This window comes from Pseudonaja textilis, chromosome 3, assembly GCF_049901715.1.
Source record: "Pseudonaja textilis isolate UNSWEBS1 chromosome 3, rPseTex1.2, whole genome shotgun sequence".
NCBI classification, from domain to species: Eukaryota; Metazoa; Chordata; class Lepidosauria; order Squamata; family Elapidae; genus Pseudonaja; species Pseudonaja textilis.
This window is the reverse complement of record NC_141992.1, coordinates 88,060,987-88,086,376: the sequence shown is the minus strand read 5'-3', so window position 1 is coordinate 88,086,376 and position 25,390 is coordinate 88,060,987. Positions and strand designations below refer to the sequence as shown.

Genomic DNA, 25,390 nt, shown 5'->3' with positions numbered 1-25,390 from the left:
TATCAGTAAGGGCTTTAGTTAATCTTGGTTATGTAATAACCTTTAGGGGAGATAACTGTATAATAGAGAAAGAGGGTAAAAGTGTCACTGCTACTTTAAAGAATGACTTATATGTAATACATGATGATCAGTTGAAGATGGCTAACTCAGTTTATAACAATGTTAAGCCACATGATGAATGTATACATTTACTACATAGACGTCTAGGGCACATTAATTTCAAAATGCTCAAACAAACTGTTGAACTGTCAGAGGGAGTAAAATTGAAACCTCGTAGCAAGTATTTACACTGTAATGCTTTGTAGTCTAGAAAAGAGTAAGGTTATTCCTGCAAACAGACTAAATAGGTTTAAGACCAAAGAACCTTTAGAGGTTGTGTTTGATGACATAATTGGTCCTAAGAAACCAAGTTTAGGAGGTGCCTGTTATATTTTGAGTATTATGGACCATTACTCACGATATGGTTTCTGCTATCTTATGAAAAACAAAACAGAAAATTCCAACATTTCTTTAACTGGCTAAGGTTTGCTGAGAGAAAAATGAAAAGTAAAGTAATTACTTTAGTAACTGATAATGGGACTGAGTTTGTTAACAAAAGATTCCAAACAATGTTAAAATTGGCTGGTGTTGAGCATAAACATTCTGCACCTCCCGACCACAACATAACCTGTTTGTAGAATGAAGAGGGCAAACATTACAAGCCATGGCTCGCACTATATTATCTTTAAGGTTTACCTGAAACACTGGGGTGAAGCCATAATGTGTAGTAACCATGTTTTAAACAATGTATTTAATACAACAACTGGAGAATTGCCATTCACTCATTGGCATGGCAGAAAGCCAAATTTAAGTTACCTACACACATTTGGAGCTCCAGCATGGGTGCATATTCCCTCACAAGTAAGACTGAAAGGGCAACATAGAGCTAAAAAATTATTTTTTGTAGGTTATGAGGCCAACCATAGATCATTTAGATTCTGGGATCAAGGCACAGCTCATGTTTATTGCAGTGCTAATGCAAAATTTCTCAAGCACGTTGGATGGGATAAACTGGAACAGGAATCCAGCAATGATGTTATTATTGACACCCAAATAGTTCCTAAAGATAAAATCAGTAAACAACAAATAGCCATTAAAGAGGAAGAACAGGAGGAAGTAGTAGAACAGGCACAGGAGGAGGTAGAAGAACAGGAGCAGGTGGCACAGGAAAGTCCACCAGTAAGCCCTGTATTACCAAGATGTTCAACCCGAGTAACACGACCACCTGATAGATATCAGGCTAGTGTTGTATGCCAAGTGAATACAGTTCCAAGTAATTATAGTGAACTAAAACTGTATCCTGCTAAGGATCAGGCTGCTTGGCAGAAAGCAATGGATAAGGAACTGGAATCATTAAAAAAACTGGAGGCATATGAAAATGTTAAGTTACCACCAGGTAAATATGCCATAGGATGTAAATGGATATATAAACTGAAGACAGGTGTAGATGGGACTGTTACCCATATAGCCAGGTTAGTCGCACAGGGATTCAATCTGACAGCAAATGACTATGATGAGGTGTTTGCACCTAGTCTGAAGGCTACTACATTAAGGGCAGCATTAGTGTAGGCAGCTAAGGAGAAATATATTGTAAATCATTTAGATGTAGAAATGGCATATCTTCATGCACCATTGCAACACACTATATATTTAAAGAAACGTTTAGGTCTCAAAAATGATAATACTGATAATAATGATTGCTGGAAATTGAAAAAGAGTCTTTATGGTTTGAAGCAATCAGGATATCAGTGGAACCAATGTATAGTTAAAGAATTAACTAAAATAGGTTTTGTAGCTGGCATGGCTGATCCATGTTTGTTTAAAAGAGAATGTAATGGTGTAATGTCATTATTGTTATTATTTACTGATGACATAACATTAATCACCAAAACTGAACAAGAAGCTACTGAGATAATCTCACTGTTGGAACAGAAATTTAAGATAAAACAGTTAGGAGAAATCAAACAATATCTTAGTTTAAAGATAGATAGAACTAGGGGAGGATACAAGATCTCACAAGCTGATAAAATTAACCAATTACTAAAAAGTTTTAAAATGGAACTTTGTAAACCGGCTAAAACACCAGTGAGCCAGGAGTTTAGCCATAGTGATGTTCAAAGTCCTATTTTTGATAAGAACATTTATCAGTCCTTGATTGGTAGTTTATCTTTTTTTTTTAAACAAGTTTTATTGATTTTACAAACAAACAAACAAAACAAAACATCATTAAACATTAAAAACATAAAACCTCTTTCCATTGTAGATCCTTACAAGGCAGGTAACATATTGCTTTATATCACGTACTTATAATTTATCCCATTTCCATATAAACACGTAAATTCCCTTTACCAAATTCCACATTGTTTCTCTTTAATCATTATTCAATCATATTTCCTTTCTGATTTATCTGCTATCCAGTCATCAACTTTATATTTTCCTCTGGCTTGTTTATAATTATTCTCATCTAGTCTTCCTCCGAGATTTTATTATTTAATTCTTAATTAAACACACACACATAAAACATAGACATAAAAACATAAAACTTTCTTCTAGAAAGTAACTTGGCTCCAGATTACCTCTTTTTGTATGGACTCAATTGAATTCACGCTCTTCTTATATACGATTACCCATCTTATTTACCATTCTATATCTATTATATAACTCCTCTCCACTTTTGCCTCATCTTAATTCTGTTTTATATATTTAATCTTGCTTTTTTAAAAAAAAATTTTATATCTTTTGTCCATTTCTCCATTTACATCTGTCTCATTTCCAATTTAAGAAAGAATAGTTTCCCCTGGAATCACTAATTGGAGTATGATGCCTTTCTATCATTCTCCTAAGTTAAAATTTAAAATAACACCTAAATCCCAATCAGATTCTGCTTAGTACATTCTACTATTTCAAAAACCAATACTACAATAATAAATCCATAACAATCAACACATTAATCCATTAAACTCTATATTCAAACTAATATTTTAAACATTCCCTTTAGTATTTTATTAAAACTTATTATCATTCATTATTAAACCTTTTAAAGTTATACCTTGATATTTTAGTCTTTTATTAGATCTTAAAAAGTTCTGATTATCTACTTGTAATACAAATACCACTATTACAATACTCATGTGTACTTTGCAGAATCCCCCCTTTTTTAAAAAAAAAAAAATTCCATATATTACCCATTATCCCTGAAAAAAGTTTCCTTTTCTCCATCTTGTCTTATACCTTTGTAACTTTTTTCCCCCTTTTCCCTTTCCTTCTTAGCCCGCCTAAACTTTTTACCCCATCCTCTCCAAACCTCTGCCTTCTTGATTTCCCCTTTCTGTTGCATTCCTCTTTCCTTTTGCTTTCTAGCATTCTGTTGTTTTTGCATCTTCTTTTTCTCTTTCATAAACATTTTTTTATTTCTTAAGTCCTTCCTTTTCGCTCCTCTCTTTCTCCTTTCTTTCTTAGTCACACCGTTTAGTTCATTAAAAATGGCTTCTTCTTCCTCGGCTTCTTCCAGCTGTTGTTTAATTTGCTGACACATGACAAGCGCCATATCTAGGAAACAAAGGGCTTCTCCCATAACATCTTTGCCTTCTTTCTTTATTTTTTAAATATTGTTTTTTTAGTTCATCAAGAGATAGAGCCATTTTAAACTGTTTCTTCTTCTCTTTCTGTATCCTCTTATTATTATTAAACCAATCAGTTATTTCCAAACTTAAAACAGTTCCCAAAAGTCCCAAAGTCCCACAGTCATCAAACAGTCCAGGCAGAGTACAAGCTTCTTCTTTTTACAATTTCTCTTCTAGGGGTGAAGTCAAATTAGGGAAAGAAAAAACGTCCAATCTGTGCTTTAAGTCTTTCTTAGAATTAATTTCTATTCTCTTTGTCTTCAAGGCATCTCCTCCAGCAAAGTCTTAGAGTAAAAATTTGTTTTCCCAAGCCTCTCCCTTCCCACTTATAACAAAGGAGTTTAGGTTTTACCTTCTATCAAAAGGCTGGTTTCCCTTGTCCATTTGTTAATTCCATAAGGGAGGGAGAGTGACTTCCCCTTTTCGTCACTTGTCTTCGCAGCTGAAAACATCAATCGGGAACATTATAGCTTCCAAGTCATTACTTTCCCAGGTGTTAAATATATCCTTAAGGTCCCAGTTCGACCAAGAAAAAACTTTCTTTAAAAAAAAAAAACTCCTTCTCCCTCCTGCGCATTCTTTATCCAATTGCCGGCTTCTTTATGGTGGCCATAAAAGACCACCGCTGCACCGTCTTGAGAGAAGGGGGTTGTTGCTGGCTGGGGGGGGTTGCGATGCCCCTCACCCCCGTCCGGATCCCCCCTATCTTCAGCTGCCCCAACAGGGCAGCCTTAGCCTCCAAATCCGTCAGGATCGGAGGCACCAAGGCGGCTAGCACAGCAGGGATCGCAGAGAAGACGAATCCCTGCTGTCACCGAAGCCGACAACTGGAAGTCGATTGGTAGTTTATCTTATCTCAGTAATTGGTCGAGGTCAGATATTGCATACAGTGTTAATCAATTAGCGAGATTTAACGCTGAGTCAACTGAAAGGCACTGGCAAGCTGCTAAATGTGTGTTAAGATATCTGAAACAAACAATGCACTATGCATTGTATTTGGAGCCTAAAGATGAACTGAATTTGACTGTATAAGCTGATGCAAGTTTTGCTACAGACATAAATAAATGAAAATCTACATCAGGTACTGCTGTATTATTGGGAAAAGCATTGTTTGGATGGAGATCCATTAAACAGAAACATCTAAGTTTGTCAACAATGGAGGCTGAATTCTCATGTTTGGCTTTACTATGTACAGATTTAGTTTTGGATAAGCAATTATTAATTGATATGGGAATTGATGTAAAAGATCCTATTGTTGTTTACGATGATAACCAATCAGCAATATAGATGGCTTCAAATATTGCTGTTAAAACAAGAACGAAAAACACAGATTTAAGATATTTAAATGTGAGACAATGTGTGCAAAGTAAGATGATTAAGCTAGAATACTGTATGTCAGAAAACAATATAGCAGATCATTTTACAAAGGCCCAAGGCTCTACAAAGCATGAGGCTAGCTGTGAAGATTATGGACTTAGAATGTAAGGTTTTATATATTATCTTACCCAAAAGGGGAGATAACTGTCACCTAACAGGTATTTGGGTTAGAAATATATAAACCAGGATAAATATTTTAAAACTGTATCTTTAAGAAAATGAAAAACTGTAGTTGGGTGTGGTTTCTCAAATGGCCATAAGATGGAGCCAGAAACCTGGGTTGTTTAGTCTGAGTCTCAGAAGAGAGCGTGAGTGTATCTCTGTTTCCTTCTGTTGGAAAGTATTGCTGTTGCTCCATTTCTTCTAATTGACTGATATTACTGGATTTAATATAAGTCTGATACTGAACTGTTTTTTCACACTGGACTTTGATATTTGGATTATCCGTGGATTGAAAACTTATTGATTTACTTGTGAATGACTTTGGATTGCTTATTTTGGACTTTGCTTACCTCAACAGGCAGTGCAGTATCGCTCAAAGTAACAACAAAAATTTAGTCCAGTTGGAAAGATTCGACCTTCAGACAACCTTGAGACAATTCTACCTGGATGATTGAGAATCTTCATCAACATTAAAAGGGGACTGAAGTAGATTGTTCCCTCCTATTGCACATTACATGTCAATTCATGAATAAATTCCATTAACTGCTAATTTTAAAAGCAACAGCGTTGTGATGCAAAGAAATACATTATAGCAAACATTTTCATGGCCTACAGGTCTATGATCAGATGTGATTCAAGTTAGAAAGACTCCAGCAAAGGCAATTCCATAACCATCTGGAACTTGACTTATTTAAGTGAACATTATTAGGCTTTGACCAAATTCACCAAGATATAGGAAATGAGGAACCAAAAGAGGAATTAAAAAAAATCATTTGGATAGTCAAAGTGTGGCATGTCGAATTGCTAAGAAGCTAAGAAAGAACACTACTTGTAGCCTAATTAGAATTAGAGTGAACCTCATGCAGATTCTCCAAGTATTTAAGTGGAGTTAATCCGATGTACTCCATCTTTAGTTCTTTCCTACTTCAACCCAGACTCCAACTAGGATGTTTTGTGTTTTGCTGTATATTTTCTGCTCTTGCCAGAGGCCTGGAAAATCCAAGATAATGAAAATCTCTATTCAATACTGCCTGCTGAGCATTTAACAAGGGTTCTTGTAAAAGGGCCCGGTACAAGTGCGTACATGAATGGAAAGTGCAGGGGCCAATGCAGCATCACAGGCTGCCAAGTAGCCAACTGAAAGTAGCCTGTGACAAACAAGAATAAGAAGACAATGACTTCTAGTGCCTGAAGGCATTGCTTCAAAAGGTGTCAACACCAATTAAATTGTAAAGGCACTGTCAGCTTCTGAAAACGTACCCCGACAGGGACAAGACAGAACAGAATCAAAGCGTGGTTTTGTGTATTTCACAGTATAGAAATGTTTGTGATCCAGATGAAATCTGCTAAAAACCGGAGCTGTCTTTCAGTTTCTAGGAGAAAACTTAGGCTAAATCATGAAAAAAAGGCAAATTTTTCTAACTAAAAACTTGGTAGAACGTTTCCTCAAAATTAGAAACTTAATTGTACACTGGTCAATATCCACATAAGGATGCTAACTTCCCTAAAATAAATAGAATTTTATGGATGAGCATTTAATGCAATCAGCATTCTTGTTACATTTTTTTTAAAGAACAAAAACTTTTCAAGCACTCACAAAATTCCTCCAGGATAGTCTTTAATGAATGAATGCCACTGTTCTCTACCTGCTGGATATTTACTGTTGCTGACACTTTCTTAGACATAAAAAGAATGAGTTTCCTTTGCTTCATCATACCTTCAGTTACAGATTTTATTTGGGGGCATGTCTCCTTCCAACTTCCTTGCCAATTGCAATCTCTTGCCAATTACAATCTCAATCCAATTAAGATCTCTTGCCCTCCATTAATATATCTTTTGTTCTGCTAAAGCTCAGCACTCTTCGTAAACTCTGAATATGATGGATAGCCAGCTTGTTTCAGGCTAAGGTTAGCGGTCTTCTGAGCACTGGTTACCTTTCTCTTATGTGCCTGCAAAGGAAATTCATGTATTTATTTAGATTTAGGCACTGTCCAACTCCTAAACACCTCTGGACCATTCTTACTATCAAAGGGAAATCATCTTCTCTGAAAACTGTTTTATGTAGATAGCCACAGTATACTGCCTCATATTCCCTTTCTGGATTTTCCATGATTCAAGCCCCAGAATAAGAATTGAAAATTGATCATATAAATATGTAACCTAAATTCATTATTTTGGTTTTTATTGAGACAGGTTGGTTTCAATTATTACTTCAACTATTATTACCATGGTTTTATTTCACTTAAGAAAGTTAATGCATCAGATGAGTTTTATATGCTTTGAAAATCCATCCAATAGTAATTAAAAAAAAAAACTTATTAGTATACTGAGAATGCAGTGCTGCAGGCTACTTTTGCTGATCACTGCAGCTCACCAGCTCAAGGTTGATTCAGCCTTTCAGCCTTTTGAGGTCAGTAAAATGAGGACCCAGATTGTTGGGGGCAACATGCTGACTTTGTGAACTGTTATAGAGAGGGCTGTAAGACTGTGAAGCGGTATATAAATCTAAGTGCTATTGCTATTGCTAAATTTTGCATTTTTAATCCTACTTCTGATTATGCTCTAAATCGTATTATCAGCTTTTGAAATGATCTGAATCAAAACAGATTGTTTTTCCATATTTCTAATGGTTCTAATGTTAAGAGTTCATTTGAAATCCTGGGAGATTATAGAACCCAAAAGCTTGAAGGACTCTACTATTGATACCGTGCTGTCTAAAACAGTAAGAGGTAGAATAGGAAGGCTCCTCCCAAAACCCACTCTATAATGAATTGATAAACTAATGCAATCAAACAATTTCAATTGAAGAAAATTATTCTGAAAATATTTGAAGAGCATCATTTTCTCAGAAACATTTATAACAGCCCTCCAAGAGAGATGAGCATTATAAAGCTTCAAAAAGAACCAATAATTCTACTTTTTTCTCCAAATTTACATTTTTGGAGAATCTTGAATACTTCATCAAAGCTGTAGTTCTTACTCTGTTTAGAATCTTAACATGATTATTAAGGAACATCATAATATGAATTATTAATATATGCATTCACCATGACGTTAGAAGTTCTACTTTATCAGAAAGATTTGTTGCATAGTGTATGTTTCTTTTATTCCACTTAATAGGTCTTTTTAAACATCTGCATTTAACAGTACTTTCCCTCCCTGTTAGCATTGAGATAGTGTAACAAAAATGAAATCCTTCTTTTGATTTATTCACAAATGGAGATCTTCTACAATACAATTTGTAGACTTTTTCCTTCTCATCCCTAATAATCTAATTCCTGATCAATCACAGAAAGCATGCTATTTAATCCTGTGTTTAATATCACATTCAGTTTCTCCCTGGCTGTCTAAAGAAAATGAATTTGAGATGTAAACCAAACTTGTGAGGTAATGTGTGAAATAAAATAGAACTTGTGAAGTAAGCTCATGAAATAAACCAAACTTGTGAAGGAACATAACATTTTGGAATGAAGTAACATAGACTCCTGAGGAGCTGCACAGTTCAAGTGTGAACGTCTATATGGGAAGACTACTTACATTAAGAAATAATGCTTGCATACTAGTTGGTACTTTGATTTAGGCCCTATGTGGAAGCCTAGGCCTTGACAAGCAAGCCTGTTTTAATTAAAGTTAAAATAAGAGGATGGAGAAGGCAGAATAGGCATTTCTTTATAGACTCTCGATGGGTTTGAGAGTGAATGTACCTCTATAAAGTAGACAAGCGTGTCATATCATATAAAGCAAGACCATATTAACTACTGATCTAGACATATTAGAAATATAAAGATGGCAACACATGATTCAGAATGTTCCATCTAGCCTTAGAATAAGGTGACCAACTTTTTTACAATGAGAAGGGGGACACAAATAAATTGAAGAAAAAAAACAAAGCCACTTGTGTGTAGCGCACTCTTGCACACAGTGCACTCTTGCACGTGGCACACTCTCTCAAAACAATTATCCTGTGTGTAGCGCATGCGTCTCATAATCGTGTCTCACCGCACTGTACCGAGCCTTGACGAATTGTCATGACAAATACAAATACATCACATCACACACAATGGATCGGATTGGCATCAATCAAATATGGAGATTTACAGATAAGTTTCAAATATCAAAAAGGAGGACAAGTAGGAGGACACTTTTCAAGGGAGGACAGAACTTACAAAAGGAGGACTGTCCTCCCTAAAGGAGAACAGTTGGTCACCTTACTTAGAAGGACCAATTAAGAATCAGAGATATTGATTGGAAAGGATGGATCAGCAGCCTGGACCTCTGAGGATATGAAAGGTCTAAATATTTTAAATCAGATTTTCACATGGCCTCTGGTAACTGTTTGGTCTCTTGCTGTGCTGATTTGCATTTTTATAGTATTTTAGCAAGACACTTAATTGAATTGACTATTCAATTAAGGATCTGCAAATTGGTAAACCTCTTATTTCTATATAAATAAATCTATTACTTTTTATTCTATGTAACAGTTATACTGTTATATCTTAATCTTTGTAGCTGCTAGCTTATCATGGTAAAAAAAATGAAATGAAGTATAATTTCTCTTTGTTCTGGTGGTTTTCTTGGTCATGAAAGGATCTAGGGAAACTAAAGGTGGGAGAACTTCCTGATACCCTTTTCAGAAAAGTTAGACTTAAATTGGCATTTGAAAGCAAACCTTCAGTTTTCTCCCCTAAAAAACTGGTCATTATGAGAAGCTGGTTTGAAGTATAAACTGTGGTTTGATCCATAACAAACGCATTTGGGTCTCAAACATCTGGGATTTGGGATGTCCATCCTGGGTGTGGAGGTACAATTTATAAAGATACAAAAAAGTGGTTTCTAAATTTCTATAGAAGAATTATAAGTACAAATTTAAATGACCCTTTACACTATGGTTTCATCATAACCCTCTTCTTTCTACAATCTATCTTGCCTAAACATCAAAACCGTGAATCAATTTTTTGATGACTTCATTTTTTTTTACATTAAGTCCATAAGGGATTTCATAAAAAATATTGACAATGATCAAAGAAGTCAATTTAGCTATCTGAACCATTTTCATCATCTTCACCAACTATTACTCCATTGTGGGTAGTATTCAATTTTTCCATCCTTGGTAATACAAACATTTTGCTGCAGTTATCATATGCATAAACAAACTTATCATATTCAATAACTTTTTTTCTCATCTTGCTCTGCTCTCTATGGCATGAATCCAGACAAGAGGCTGTTACTTCTGTGCTACCCTACTCTTGATACTTGTGCATTTAGATACTGTTTCTACAAACCGGAGCCAAGCTGCATTTATTTCTTCTTCAGAGATTTATATATAAATATGACCAGGGATGGGATTCAAATTTTTTAACAACTGGTTCTGTGGGTATAGCTTAGTTGATGGGTGTGGCTTGGTGGTCAAGTGACTGGGTGGACATAGCTTGGTGGTCATGTTATTGGCTGGGAGTGGCCAACTCAATATCACTCACATCGAGGCATGCATCTCCTTGCCTGGCCTCTCATGACTGTGGGGATGCTGCAACAGTCGTAAGTGTGAAAAATGGTCATAAGTCACTTTTTTCAGTGCCATTGTAACTTTGAATGGTCACTCCACACAAGCAAAGCACCAGCAAAAGAGATAAAAAAAATTCTAGAGAAGTTCCTGAGGCAGGAAGTCTAGTCCTGCCAAGTATGTAATAAGGGTTAATGGAGAGGCAGTTTCTGTAAGCAACACCAGAATGTTTCCTTCCTGCCTTCCTTACAGGATTAGGCCAGTAATTTCTTCCAACAACCGGTTCTTCGAACTGCTTAGAATGTTAACAACCGGTTCTAGTGAAGAGGTGCGAACTGGTAGAATCCCACCCCTGAATATGACCTGTTTGAGAACAGTCACAACAGCAACACTAGAAGTAATAGTCTACGTGGGATTGTTAGCACTTTTATAACTTGGCAATCCACCAATCAATATCTATCGAAGAGCATTTCCAGACAGAATCTGTCCTTTTAGGAATAATATGATCTTAGCCAGAATAGGTTGAATGCCCCAACTTTGGCTTCTACTGATCAAGAACAACTTTAATGGATTTAATTTCTTTCATCCATAATGAAAGAATACTCATTACTTACTTGATGTAATGGGATGTGTGGATGACCTTGGGGAATAAGGGGAAAATGTGCTTCCTATGAAACAATCAGTCAAAAGACGCAGGAGCCCCCAGTGGCATAAGGATCAAAGAAAGAAACTTAGAAAGAACCTGCCTTAATGAGTCAAACAGTTAAAAGTGGCAGTAGGAAGTTTCCACTTTTAGACTTGCAAGATTCTATTAATGTACTCTTATAATGAAGCAAAATTAGTTTGTCTACTAGGATTTCCTGTCTGTTTTACCTCAAAGGACTGACATTTACTGCAGTGGTGGGTTTCAAACTAGTTTACCACTGGTTTGATGAGCATGGTTTGGTGGGCGTGCTTTGCGCATGTACACATTTTGCACGCATGCGGGCGTGCCAAATGCATACTTTGCGCAGGTGCAGAGGTTTTCTGACTTACCTCCTGCAATCCTGCACTCTCCCTGTCGCTTTAGCAGCTGACGCGTGGCAATCTACTAAGCCATGGAAAGCAGGTGTGCCCCAAAAGCAGGGAATAAAAGTCAGTATGGGAGCCCAGGCAGATGGGTGGGCCCAACAGCAACCCCTCAGAGAGAACTGGTTCAGTCTCCGCTGATCCTTGGTGCTACCGGTATGCCAGAACCAGGCCGAACCGATAGAATACCACCACTGATTTACTATATATGACAAGAAGTAAAAGAGTTTCCAATGGTTCATCTAGTGGTTCCAAATAAATATTAAACAATGCAGGACAGAAAAAGAAAACCTGCTGGACACCATAGACCAGGTGTTGAGAAGTTATTTGGTTTATGCCCAGGTCTATTTTTGACACATGAGAATCACTGCAAATCAATGCTGCTAAAGCTCAGATCCATCAGAGAACTTCTACAATTGTTGATTGTATTCAAACCTGTCAAAAATGATGAGGAGAGGTTAAAGCATCACAAGGCATACTTTTGCTAAGCATAACAATCAGCTTTGTTGCCTTTTCCCAGGTTTGACTCTCTAATTTCTGCTGCAGGTATTATTACAGAATACTGGTTACATCATTTACTTACTTCCGGAATGATAATTGGCATTTTTAATTACTATTTTTTCTTCTCAGACCTGCCCACTATTTGCTGTTCTTTTTTTTTAATTGACCTTTGGTGTTCTTTCATCATTTTTGTTATCATTTGCTATATAAAATTCTCATTCTTGCTTCACAGTAGGCTTACTAGCCTTTTTAAAGATTACCAGGATCCTCCTGGGTAATTGGGGCTTGGAGGTTCAGGGCTGTGCAGAAGAATTGCTGTGCATCTAATGGTTTAAATCACTCAGATTTATTCTCAGTTGGCAACCAAGAATGGACTTACCCAGTTATCTAGGAATAGTTTGATCCTTTCTGACCCAAGTAAATGGAATGGGATTTTTGGGATTGGAACATATTGGAATATATATATTTGTTTTCATAGATTTTCACAGGTATGCAGGTCTTGGTGTGTTCGGGTCTTTTCCCGTGTAAGATACATATACATATACATATATTCTTAAGTTTTAGCAGGTATTTATATATATGGTATTCAGCTTTGTTCGGGTATTTTCCCACGTCATTATAGTTGTGCTTTTAAAGTTGTAGCAATGTAGAATCTCATCTGCCACCATCAGGCTTCTGTATAGTGTTTGTCTGTGAATCAGACTTTGACAGCCATTTCTGTTTTAAATTTGGTGCTAGCCTTGTGTTGTGTTAGAATGGCTTTTTCTTCATCCTGATTGGCTGGGAGTCTTGGTCTGTGTTTATTGGTCTTCGAGTTTGCTGTGTTCTGCTTGATTGGTGTTTCTAATATTTTCTGTCTGTTTTGTAGAGTTTTTTTTTTTTTTTTGATTGGCTGGCAACATTGGGTTTCGTGTATTGGGGGCTTTTAGTGTGGCTTGGCTTTGGGTGAATGGCTGACTATCGTTTATCAGAAAGCTAGGTTTCATCTGGGTGGCTGGTTGGGGTGTTTTGGGGCTAGAGGTATCGGGGTGGTGTCTGTTTGTGCCCAGGTGTTAGCTTGGCTTGTGGTGTGGAGATTTTTTGTTTGTGAGTGCAGGCTTCCAGATAATTGACAGTCTTGTAGAATCATCTCTTCTATTCATGCTTTCAGGTATTTTATCAATCTCTATGGCTTCTCTGATAATTCTGTAGCTGGGGTTTTCTATAGTGGCTAGAAGTGCCACTTGGTGCCATTGAAGTCGATGCTATGACCTGTGGCTTTCATGTGTTGGACTAGTGAGGAAGTGTGTTCCAGCTTTTTTACTGCATTTTTGTGTTCATCCAGGCAGGTACTTATTCTTCTATTGGTCTGTCCGATGTATGTGGCAGGTCATGATGGCAGGGGACATCATATACGCCTTGGTTTTCCAGGTCAATTTTATATTTGGGGTTTCTTAGGATGGCTGCTATTTTTCTGTCTGTTTTGAAGGCAGTCTTGATGTGATGCCTGTGTCGTATCTTACTGATTTTGTCTGTAGTACCTCTTATGTAGGGCAGGACAGCTGTTCCATAGGTCTGTTCATCTTCTAGGTCTCCATTATGTCTCAGTCTGTTTTTGTGGATCAGGCCTGTGATTTTGCTTTTGTGGAAGCCATAGGCTGTCAGTACTTTAGTCAGGGTGCATAGTTCAGTCTTTATGTGTGTCTTGTCTGCCAGGCATTTAGTTCTGGCGATTAGTGTTTTGGAGTTTATCTGTGCTGGGTGGTGGTGGGATTGGGCATTGAGGTAGCGGTTGGTGTGTGTTTTCTTCTGGTATATGGTGTGTCCTAGTGTGCCATCTGTTTTTTTGTAGATTAGTACATCTAGGATTGGTAGTTGTTTGCTTGTTTCCATTTCCATGGTGAATTTGATTTTGGGGTGTGTGCTGTTTAGGTGTGTTAGGAAATTGTTTAGGTTTTTTATCCCATGGGGCCAAATAACAAATGTGTCATCGATGTATCTTAACCATACTTTGGTTTTGTGGGTGGCATTTGCCAGGGCTCTGGATTCGAATTCTTCCATGAACAGGTTTGCAGTAACGGGTGACAGTGGGGATCCCATAGGGGCTCCTTCAATTTGCTTGTACCTTTGTCCTTTGTATATGAAATATGTCTTGGTTAAGCAGTGTTCTGCTAGTTCCATGAGGTGTCTTCTTCTTCTTCTTCTTTTTTAACCTTTCCTTTCCTTTGTCCTTTCCTCCCTTCCCCTTCCCCTTCCCCATTTTCCCCCTTTCCTTTCTCTTATAATATTTTTTCTAAAGTTCAAAGGTACAAATATAAAAAAATAATATAAACTAAAAAAAAAGAAAAACAAGAGTATAGAGGGAAAAAGGAAAAGCATAAATAATAAAGCAAAAAGAAAAGTGGTATATATAAAGAAATGAAGTTGCTTTATTTGATCAAGGTTGGAATTTGTTGTTGTTTCTGGTAACTTACTGGATTTTTGTCGCTAAGGACTGAAGGCTTTAAACATTTATCTATAGACAAGAGTTGAGATATGGGAAGAAAAGGTATTTTGTTCTATTTTAAGAGAAAGTAATGTTAAAAATAAAGTAAAGGAGTATAGAATGGGTTTTTTTGATTGATATATGATATAAGTTGTTATTTTTGGTATCTTTTATGGACTTTTGCTGATTAGCAAAATGAGGCTGAATGATGAGACTTTAAGAATTTGTTTATGCATGAGATATGGAAAGAAGAAATCTTTTCCAGTATTATTAGAGAAAGTGATAAATTACTGAAATTGTACTTGTCATGATAAAGGTGGAGAGATGCTTTCATAGTGATGCTGGGGGTCAGTTGAGAATCCTGTTATTTGTTGCTGTTACCTACACTCAACTGGAAATACATCTCTGATGCAAATCCTACATTCAGCTGAGTTTTAATGTCTTATCAACATAGGTACATTTGTAGACTGTGATGCTGAACATTCTTACTAGGAGATAAATCCCATTGAACATGGTTAGTATTTTCATCAGAGTATATATTTACAGGATTGTATTGTTACTATTTAATGATCTGCTGTGGTCAATTTTGCAATAGTTAAATAGTTTAAATGTAGACTCTCAGATATTGCATGTTTCAGCTTCTTCTTTTTATTTATTTATTTATTTCTGTAGGCTATTTTGAGTATACTCGAGCAACGGAAGACACCTCGAAGTAACAATAATAATTTGAGGACAATGACTGACATCCTTATTGGATCAACATTTTCCTCAGCATGATAAATGATCTATGAAGGGAGAGAGAAAAACCGAACCAGTACAAACCAAAATAACCAGACCAATTCTTGCTGTAGAAAATAAGGTAATCACACTTCTTTGGATTCAATGACTGGGAAATACATTTTATAAAGAATTTTACAGTGAATCATGAAGTTGTCATAGAAATGAAAGTTTTAAAGAATATATTTTAATTATTCCTTATATAAGTACAAATGGGTGACTTCAGAATACTTTCCTGTCCCCCATTTTTATAGCCCCTTAATAAAGGAAACAATGTTTCCAACTGCTGGTCTTGTAAATGAAAATTCAAAAACTCCACTGTTGATAAATGTTAGAAATCCATGGAATCCCTCTTTTAGGTGATTCCAAGTCACAGGCACTCCAATGTCCTCTAGTCGTTTTTTGTACAGCAGTCCATCATCCCGAAGTATGTCATGTTCACAGGTCAAAATGTATGTCTCAGGAAGTTGCTTTATAATGTCATCCTCACTAATAATTGGTGACTGCATTGTCTTATCATTCAGTTTAGTTATTTCATACAGTTCTTTTGAAAATGGAGCTGGCATTGGGGGATTATAACCTTGGGCTTTAAACTCTCCGGGGATAAGATCTGCACTAATCCATTTCTTGAATTTCTGCTTCATGTCTTCAGGAACATGGGCATTTCTTTCCAGTTTTTTTATATCTACACATTCCTTGTTAAGATATTTTAAACCAAGGTGAAAAACCATGTTTTTGGTTAGAAAAGGACCATATTGGTTCTGAAAATGGGATGGTAGCATGAAATCCATTCTCTGCAGGAAAGGATATATCAAGATCTGTGCTCGGATCTTGGGCTGGTTCCCTATTTTTGCCAATTCTTGAGAAACCATAGCAACCAGTGTTCCACCACTGCTATCTCCAGCAAGAATAATATGATTTGGATCGACTCCATAGTCTTTGGCATGTTTCATAAAACACATGGTGGTAGCTAGGGCATCAGATAACTGGGCAGGATGTTGATGCTCAGGACCTAAGCGATAGCTGCAAGAACAATCAAACTTTGTCAGACCCTGAAATTTTCTCGGAAGGAATTAGATATTCTGAGATAGTCCCTGAAGACAACCCATTGTTGGGTTCCAATAAAAGGATGCACTGTATCGATTGTTTAACTTTATTATATTTTTACTATTCTGATAAGGAGGTGGCAGTGAATGTCTTGTACTTTCACTGCTGATAGGAACATCAGTTTCCTTCTCCTTGGATGTATTTCTCTGCCACTTCTCCCAGTGCATAATTGCACTGGAGATTCCTTTCACTTCTTTGTTTCAGAGCAAAAGAAGGATCAGAAGGATAGGGCTACAGAGCCACATACAGAAAAGGAGGAAATATTAGTCTTCTTATCAACTACAATAAGTTCTCGCTCCTTATTATGGCAATTTCATTTCAAAATGAAATGTCATGTAGCTATGCCAACTTACAGTGTGGGATCTGCTGTGGCTTGTTTTATCTATCTATCTATCTATCTATCTATCATCTATCTATCTATCTATCTATCTATCTATCTATCTATCTATCTATCTATCTATCTATCTATCTATCTATCCAGTGGTGGGATTCAATTTTTTTTACTACCAGTTCTGTGGGTTTGGCTCCATGTGTGTGGCTGGCTTGGTGGGTGTGGCAGGGGAAGGATACTGTAAAATCTCCATTCCCTCCTCACTCCTGGGGAAGGTTACTGCAAAATCTCCATTCCCATCCCACCCCACTAACCTGCTTTCCAGTTCTGTCCTCCTGTGCAAGGCAACAAAAGAAGACCCAGCTGATCAGCTGGGACTTGGGAGGCTGAGAATAGATGGGGGAGGGGCCAGTCAGAGGTGGTATTTGCCGGTTCTCTGAACTACTCAAAATTTCAGCTAACTCTCCAGAACTGGCCATATCTATCTATCTATCTATCTATCTATCTATCTATCTATCTATCTATCTATCTATCATCTATCATCTATCTATAAACTGTATTGGTTGCCCATCCTACCAAAGGGTAACTCTGGGCAGCTTATAGTTACATAAAAGCTAAAACATAAAAAGTTAAAAACAAACATTTAAGCCAAAGACACATTGGAAGGATGGAGGCAAAGTGGGGGCCATGGTATGATCTGTTATTCAACCACCTCCATTGCACTGTTCACCCCCCACAGCGTCCCAAGCCAACTGACACAGCCATGTTTTTAGGCCCTTACGGAAAGATAGGTGGGTTGGGTCCCACCTTACATCACAGGGTGAGATGTGCCAGAGGGCAGGAGCAACAGCAGAAAAAGCTCTCCTCCTGGACCCTGTCAGCCGGAATAACCAGGCTGGCACGACCCGCAGAATGACTCCTCTGCTGGCATGAGATGGTCCCTCAATGAGATGGTCCCTCAAGTGACCTGGACTCATGCCAAGGCTGCTAAGTGAATCACACATGGTGAAGCAAGATATCTTATGATTGCAACTTGTGACTTTCTGTTAGCTTTGTTGGCTTTGTTTGTCACAAGCTGGCTGTGAAGGTAACAAATAGTGATCATATAACTGTGTGAATGTTTGGAGGAATTTAGAGCATTGTCATAACTTTGAATGCTTGCCAACCAAGTGATCTGTAAGTGAGGACTACCTGTATTGCATTATTATATTATCAGACCAAAATAAGCAGGAAAATCAAACAGAGACTATTTGTTAGACTGTCACGATGATATAGTGTTTACAGTTATTTGAAATCAATTTATGTTGCTAAATACAGGTAGTCCTTGATTAACAACAGTTTATTTATTGACTGTTCAAAGGTACCACGGTCCTGAAAAAAAAGGGACTTATGACTGCTTTCCATACTTACTACCGTGGAAGCATCCCCATGGTCACATGATCAAAATTCAACTGATTCATAATTTATGACGGTTGCAGTGTCCTGGGGTCATGTGATCACCTTTTGTAGCCTTCTAACAAGCAAAGTCAATGGGGAAACCAGATTCAGTTAATAGCCATGTTACTAACTTGCCAAAAGCAGTGATTCACTTAACAACTGGGACAAGAAAGATCATAAAATGTTGTAAAACTCACTTAACAAATGTTTCACCTAGCAACAGAAATGTTGGGTTCAATTGTTGTCATAGCTTGAGACTACCTGTACTTCCTTAATTGCTTCTCAAAGATAATGTCTCTCTGTCACTTGGGGGCAGAATAAAGGAAATTCCTGATTTCTGAAACTAATTTAGGTAGTTCTTTCCAATCAGATATGAGAAATCTTAGACGCGGGTAAAATAAATTTGGATTTGTGAACCTGATTTCCATAAGACAAAAAGGATGCAATCATGTGGCAGGTTTGGCAAAGTTGCACAAAGTGCAACATTTTGTTCTGCAGATCCTTAAAGTACTTTGCAGAATTTACTCTGCTTTTCTTGGCAGGGAAAGTCCAAAGAAGGGTGCAGGGCACTGATCCCATTTTTCTGGCTCAATTGGGAAAGAGGAGAAATTAGCCATTCCCCCCCTCTCCTCTTCCCCTTTGATTTTATGATTGGAAGAGTAAGGAAGACATGAATGATACCTCCAGGACAGAGAGTCTTCCCTAGGAGTTATTGGAGAATAGCAAAACTGTGTCCTGTGCCAATCCTTTGATCTGCTCCAATTATATTACTTTGCCTTTCCTGAGGTTGAAACACCACTGATGGAGGCAAAAAGTCACCGATGGTTGTGTGATAGCTGGCGGGGGAGAGAGAACTGAGGGACTGAATCTCTCTTGGAGGCAGAAAATATATTTTGTGGTGCCTAGACAATCTTTCAGGGACACAGAATTGAGCCAAACTTATTAATTATTATCTTTATCATTTTTATCCCTTTTTTCCATCAATCAGTACCCAAGCCTAACAACTGTAAAAATACAAAATAAAATGCAAAAATATTAAAAGATGCTTAAAAAGGTAGGCAAAGCATACAAATAAAATCACTTACTCTACAAATACTACCACTGAATCACTTTCTCGAGAAAGATAGCAGCATATTGCACTATAAAGTCCTAGGGGGAAAAAAAGTATTAGTGTTCAGGTACTTCTGCATTGCAAACATGTTATTGATATTGTTTTGACTTATGGCCAAATAATTTATTTCCATCACAATGACCCTATTCTTAAATCTAAAGAGGAGTTAGAATCAGGAGGTGTTTGCCTTTGGTTTACGTATTTGCAATTGAAAGAAAGATTTAAACTAGATAAAAAGAGTTCGATTTTGTGAAAAATGAACTGGATATCCTACTGTGTGGCAGTGATGAACATCTTATTGCTAAGATTTATAAATTGTTATTGAATTTGTATTTGGAGAAGGAGGATGTAAAGCATAGTATGCAGGGGTGGGCTTCAAATTTTTAGCAAGGGGCTCTCTGTAATGACTGGCTGGGTGGGCGTGGCTGCATGGGCATGTGACTGGGTGGGCATGGCCAACTCGATGTAGCTTCTTTACCCTAATTATCTAAAAAAAAGATAATATAACACAAAGTTGTTTATTATTTTGTGGATTTAATACTTAAATAAAAGACTGGGTGAAACCAGGCTTAATAGCAGTGACTGTGAGAGGGATCTTGGAGTCTTAGTGGAGTTTCTGGTGAGTTACGTGATTCTTATTATTTGGGAATTAATCCCCTAGGAGGTTAGTGGCCATGTTATCTGATTCTCTCATTGGTTCTCCCGCTTTATCTAACTTTACACTTTTACGAGGTGTGAATGTTTTTAGTTGAATGCCCAGAAAGGAAACAACACCTCAAAAAGGTGTCGGTTTATTATTCTAGTCTTTCTGAGGTTATTGGGGGCTCTCTGAGCCCTGCAGAGTCTTAGCTAGGGACTCTCCTGAGCCCCTGTGAGCCCCCAGCAGCCCAACCCTGAATATGATTCAGTGAGGAAAGAATTTTGCATATAGTGTAATCCTTGAACAATGGGAGAATATGTGGATGAAAGATCTAAAATTTACATTGAAATATAATGTAAAAGAAAATTTTTATAAGATGAAGTATCATTGGTATCTAGCAACAGGTAAGTTGCCAAGAATATATAAAGAATATATAAATATATATAAACATATATTTCAAATGAGTGTTGGCAATATAAATGTAAAGAAGGAACTTTTTATCATTTATATAAATGAAATATTGGAGTAGGATTCACATCATAATATACAGTAGAAGATTCTTGAAGTGACTATAAAGATGAAATCAGAGACTTTTCTTTTAGGATAAAGATAAAGAACTTTGGGGGGGGGGAACAAACTTTGATGTTAGGTATGTTGACAGCAGCAGTGTTACTTTATGCACAAAAATGGAAGGAAGCTGTGATTTCCACAATGGAGGAATGGCTGCAAAAGTCGATGAAGTTAGCAGAGATGGCTAAATTACTGCTTGATTAAAGAAAAAAACACAATTAATTTTGTTTCTACTTTAAAAACTGTCCCAAAGGTGCTTTTTCAGGAGGCAACTGGACTTTCTTGTTTTTCTTTTGAAGACGTTTTGCTTCTCACCCAAGAAGCTTGGATGAGAAGCAAAATGTCTTCAAAAGAAAAGTAAGAAAGTCCGGTTGCCTCCTGAAAAAGCACCTTTGGGACAACCATGACTTGGATGACTGAGAATCTCTACAGACTTTTACTTGAAAACTGCTTTTGGACTTGATGCTTGAGGTGGAAAAAATGATACTTTGATTTTGGGTTTTGTTGATCAATAGATTTGGTGTTATAGAAATGGCTAGTAAATATTATATAAAAGCAAAAAGTTGAGATTTCACGTTACTACTTTATTTCACTGCACCAAAAGGAGTTGAAGTCAGTGCTTTTCTTTTGTCTCTCCCCTCTACCCTGCATTTTTCTCTCTTTCCTCTTTTCTCTGTGTTCATTTTTCCTTGCATTTTTGTATTTCACGCTTTGATAAACTAATTTTAAAAAATGATTTTTAGAGACTGTTTTGTTTCAGAAAGATAACACTTTTCAGCCTGTATTTTTCTTCTTTCTTTTTCTTTTTAAAGCTTAATGGTGAGTTTAGTGGATAATCAATTTGAAAACCAGGGAGCAATAATGTCTATTATTATGAACTTAGGGAATGTTGATTATGCAACACTAAGTTTTTTTATGCATGCCTTTGCATTTAAAAAAAATCATACATAAACAATCTATGTTGCATAGTCAGGGGTTCCTGAATTTGTAATAATAGACATTATTGCTCCCTGATTTCAAATTGATTGTCCACTAAACTTTACCCACCAAAACTCAGAGAAAAGAAAAAAAATACAGGTTAAAAAGTGTTATCTTTCAGGAGTTTGACACCCCTGATTTAGGAGGTTCTGTTTCAAGCATGGGAGAAAGCATCTTGAGTTGCCTTGAGCTGCAGATAAAGTGGTCTTTTTGTTTCAAATGTTCTGAAGACACACAATTGTCTCTCAAACCATGGAGTTTTCAAATATATTAACCAGTAGCACTGTGGACATAGGTTCCAGCAGTGGCTGATTGAAACTATTTGAAGAAGAAAGGTGCATGTGGAATTGAGAAACAGTTATCATTATATTTGAGTTCTGATCACTTTAGAAACAGATGGAAAAGGAGCTTTTCCATTAACTTTAGATTTGCACAGCAGTATATTTCTATAATTGTTCCTCATCTGATATTTTGCAGCTGCATTCCAAATTCAGTTGAGCTTTTGTACTCAAAATTGTTTGGATATCCAGTAAAAATGGATGTAGTATGAGGGTTTAAGTGCATAGCTTTGTGCATTCCTAGTTCTGGGAAAGCTATCCTTTTTCTTTCTTCCTCCCTCACTTTTTCCACAATGCTGATTGATTATGAATATGTTTCCTCTAAGGGGAATTTTGAAAGGAAAAGTTAACATTATATGAAATATCTTACTTTTGGATCCAAATGTGCCACATCCTCCATGTAAGAAGAGCAGTCCTTTTCTTAGGCCAGGATTTATCTTTTTGGGCTGGTAAATCGTTACTGGTACGTTTTCAAATGTTGTATCTGTAATGAAGAGCTTCGAGTCCTTCGTGTGTGGCACGAAATTCAATGCAAATCTTACAAACTTGATTTGACTACAGAAGTGCAATTTCTCAAAAATCTTCCCCTGTTTTACATTAAGAAAAGATTGGTAGATCAGAAATTATGAATAAAAATAATGGCAACAAATTCTAAAATAAGTGATTATCTTAATTGATGAAAATTATTTTTCATCTTATGGCCTTTAGGAATTATGCATTTCAAGACATGTTAGTTCAAGGGTCTTCAAACTCAGCAAGTTTAAGACTTGTGGACTTCAACTCCCAGAATTCCTGAGCTAACTTGACTGGAGAAGGAATTCTGGGAGTTGAAGTCCACAAGTCTTAAAGCTGTCAAGCGTTAGTTCAATATTAAATTAGCTGTACATGGATAAAAAGTAAAAATAAATTTGGCCTATCAAAAATCCCTATCAGGGATTTTGAATGCTATCAAACTGGTTTGACGAGCTTCATCTGAGATTGCCTCATTTCATTTCTTTCCTGGGGCAGTCTCGCATATCATCCCTCAACACACATTAAATGCACTAACCAATTATTCTCAATGAGAGCTCTCTACTCTTCCGGAACTTCATTTCTAGCGTACTGTCTTGATGAGAGGTCTTAAAGCTCCAGTAACTTTGGCTTTTGAACTTAGCGGATGGATACAGATCTTTGGTTTCTAACCAAAACATATTCAGAGATACAGGATAAAACTATTCCTCTAGAAACAGATTTATCAATCATGTATAGGGACCCCAGATCATACAGAAGGAAAGAAGGAAAGAAAGAAAGAAAGAAAGAAGGAAAGAAAGAAAGAAAGAAAGAAAGAAAGAAAGAAAGAAAGAAAGAAAGAAAGAAAGAAAGAAAGAAAGAAAGAAAGAAAGAAAGAAAGGAGGGAGGATCTTCTTACCAAATAAAATGTCCAAATCACCACAGAATGCAGCAGCCAGATTTTGAAAGGCTCTTTGTCACCCAAATGAAGATCTATTTTCCTGGTTGCAAAATAAGGAATCAAAAAATATTTCACGAACCAGTTCTGAAATAGTGAAAAACCAGTGAACAAGTGCATATTCAGTGACTTACAGAGGTCTGAACTAAATTACAGCTCTTTTGGCAAGAGCTACTTGAGAAGGATTGTAGCTATTACCATTGCTTAAACAAGCTTTCATCTAAAGCCAGTTAAGAATGAGTAAGATTTTGGAATGGAAGCATTTATAGCAACAGGGGGTGGAATATATACATCAGATGATCATCTTTATTAATGAGTAGCTGTGTCATCACAAGTAGGAAAGGATTGCAATAGAGCAAGCTAAAAGAATTTATCCTTCTATCTAGTGGACTCAGTGTGAAGTCAGCATTTCTTACATTCATGTTTGTATCAACAAGGCAATAATTATAATTAGTTGGGCTGTTCCACTAATAATAGAGATCCAGATTCAAAAGACATAATGCAATTTGAAGCTTAACTGGATATTACTTAGCATTTATTGGGAACTTTCCAGTAAAGACAGATTTTCCTTTTTTCTATCCCAGACATTGATTCTTTTTGTGAGTCATGTCTATCTCACTGCACTCCATACTCACTATAGTGCAATGAGGGTTGAATCTCTGCTTCTGTAAGTATAACACTTAGCAATAGCACTTAGACTTATATATCACTTTACAGTGCTTTATGGTCCTCTCTAAGTGGTTTTTACAGAGTTAGCCTCTTGCTCCCAAAATCTGGGTCCTCATTTTACCCACCTCAGAAGGATGGAAGGCTAAGTCAACCTTGAGATTCGATCTGCCAAATTGCAGTCAGGTGGCAGTCAGCAGAAGCAGCCCACAGTACTGCACTCTAAGCATTATACCATTGTAGCTCAGTATACTATAGGAACCATATTAATAAATCTTTATTAATTATGGTATCTTCCTTGGGGTTCACTTTTTTGGGAATTCAACCCACAACAGCCATAGCCAGCAACAGTCAGTCACAAGAGCTCAAGAAAACATGCAGGCATGGAATTGCATTAAAGGATATATGTTAGGAAGTATTTTTATATTTGGATATTCCTTGTTCAGCAACTACACTTGGGATCAGCAACCAGATTGTTAAGCAAAGTAATTGCTAAGTGAAACTATGATTTGTGCTTACTATCTGATTTCAGCTTTCCTGTTTTAAAAAGAACTGCAAAAGTAGTAAATGCAAAGATTGGTTGCAAAGTTACTTAAAAAAAACACCATTGTTATTGTTAAATGGGAACTATTGTGCTGCATAGTATTCACATATTTTCTTATTAATTTATTCTAAATTTTATTGTACCTATTCTAGTTTTTGCATTTTCATTACTAGGTGCAATAATAGAGAATTTCCTTTTGGGAATGATTAAAAATATAATAAATAATGTAAAGAGAATGAATGTTTTTTTAATGTAAATATAGATGATAATTATACAACTCTCTTCATCTATTAGTGCCCTAATGAGGTTTCCCCCATGCATGTAGTATTTTCAGAAGAAGATCTGTTGGGGAAGAACATATTTAATATTCTCTGTTTGCTACAGTTCAGGTAATTATCAATCTACTTTTCTCAGCTGCTACTGTTTACTTTTTCAACGTATGTATATTAAATTCATAATAAACAAAGAGGCATATATAACCTTATCCACTTTGCCCGGGGTGGGATTCAAACTTTTTAACAACTGGTTCTGTGGGCATGGCTTAGGTGGTGGGTGTGGCTTGGTGGTCATATGACTGGGTGGACCTGGCTTGGTGGTCATGTTATTGGCTGGGTATATTACTCACATCGAGGCACACATCTCCTCGCCTGGCCTCTCATGACTGTGGGGATGCTGCAACAGTCATAAGAATGAAAAATGATCATAAGTCA

General features: G+C 36.7%; 1 protein-coding gene and 1 long non-coding RNA gene across 2 annotated transcripts in view; one reads left to right on the top strand and one right to left on the bottom strand.

Annotated features, from left to right (window-relative positions):
• The first annotated feature begins 15,435 nt into the window (after window positions 1-15,435).
• The window catches only part of LOC148126199 (uncharacterized), an 80,653-nt gene continuing 70,698 nt past the window's right edge, over window positions 15,436-25,390 (top strand). The window contains exon 1 of the long non-coding RNA XR_015742950.1: window positions 15,436-15,593. This is a non-coding gene — a long non-coding RNA (uncharacterized LOC148126199). The remainder of the gene's footprint in view (window positions 15,594-25,390) is intronic.
• On the bottom strand, window positions 15,623-23,638 carry LOC113436181 (arylacetamide deacetylase-like 4). Its single transcript, XM_026700458.2, has 4 exons — window positions 23,432-23,638; window positions 22,394-22,610; window positions 19,472-19,535; window positions 15,623-16,534 (listed from the first exon to the last, which is right to left on the bottom strand). Exons 1-4 carry the CDS (start codon window positions 23,588-23,590, stop codon window positions 15,760-15,762), a joined length of 1,215 nt encoding a protein of 404 aa, XP_026556243.2. The 5' UTR covers window positions 23,591-23,638; the 3' UTR covers window positions 15,623-15,759.

What these genes read in the sequence shown, in the direction of transcription:
- LOC113436181 (XM_026700458.2), bottom strand. Translation starts at nt 23,590, where the DNA reads ATGCACTTGTTCACTGGTTTTTCACTATTTCAGAACTGGTTCGTGAAA. An exon ending in TGGCACATTTGGATCCAAAA is followed by an intron (nt 19,536 to 22,393) that starts GTAAGATATTTC and finishes TTTTCCCCCTAG; the next exon opens with GACTTTATAGTGCAATATGC. An exon ending in TCAGTGGTAGTATTTGTAGA is followed by an intron (nt 16,535 to 19,471) that starts GTAAGTGATTTT and finishes TTGTTCTTGCAG; the next exon opens with CTATCGCTTAGGTCCTGAGC.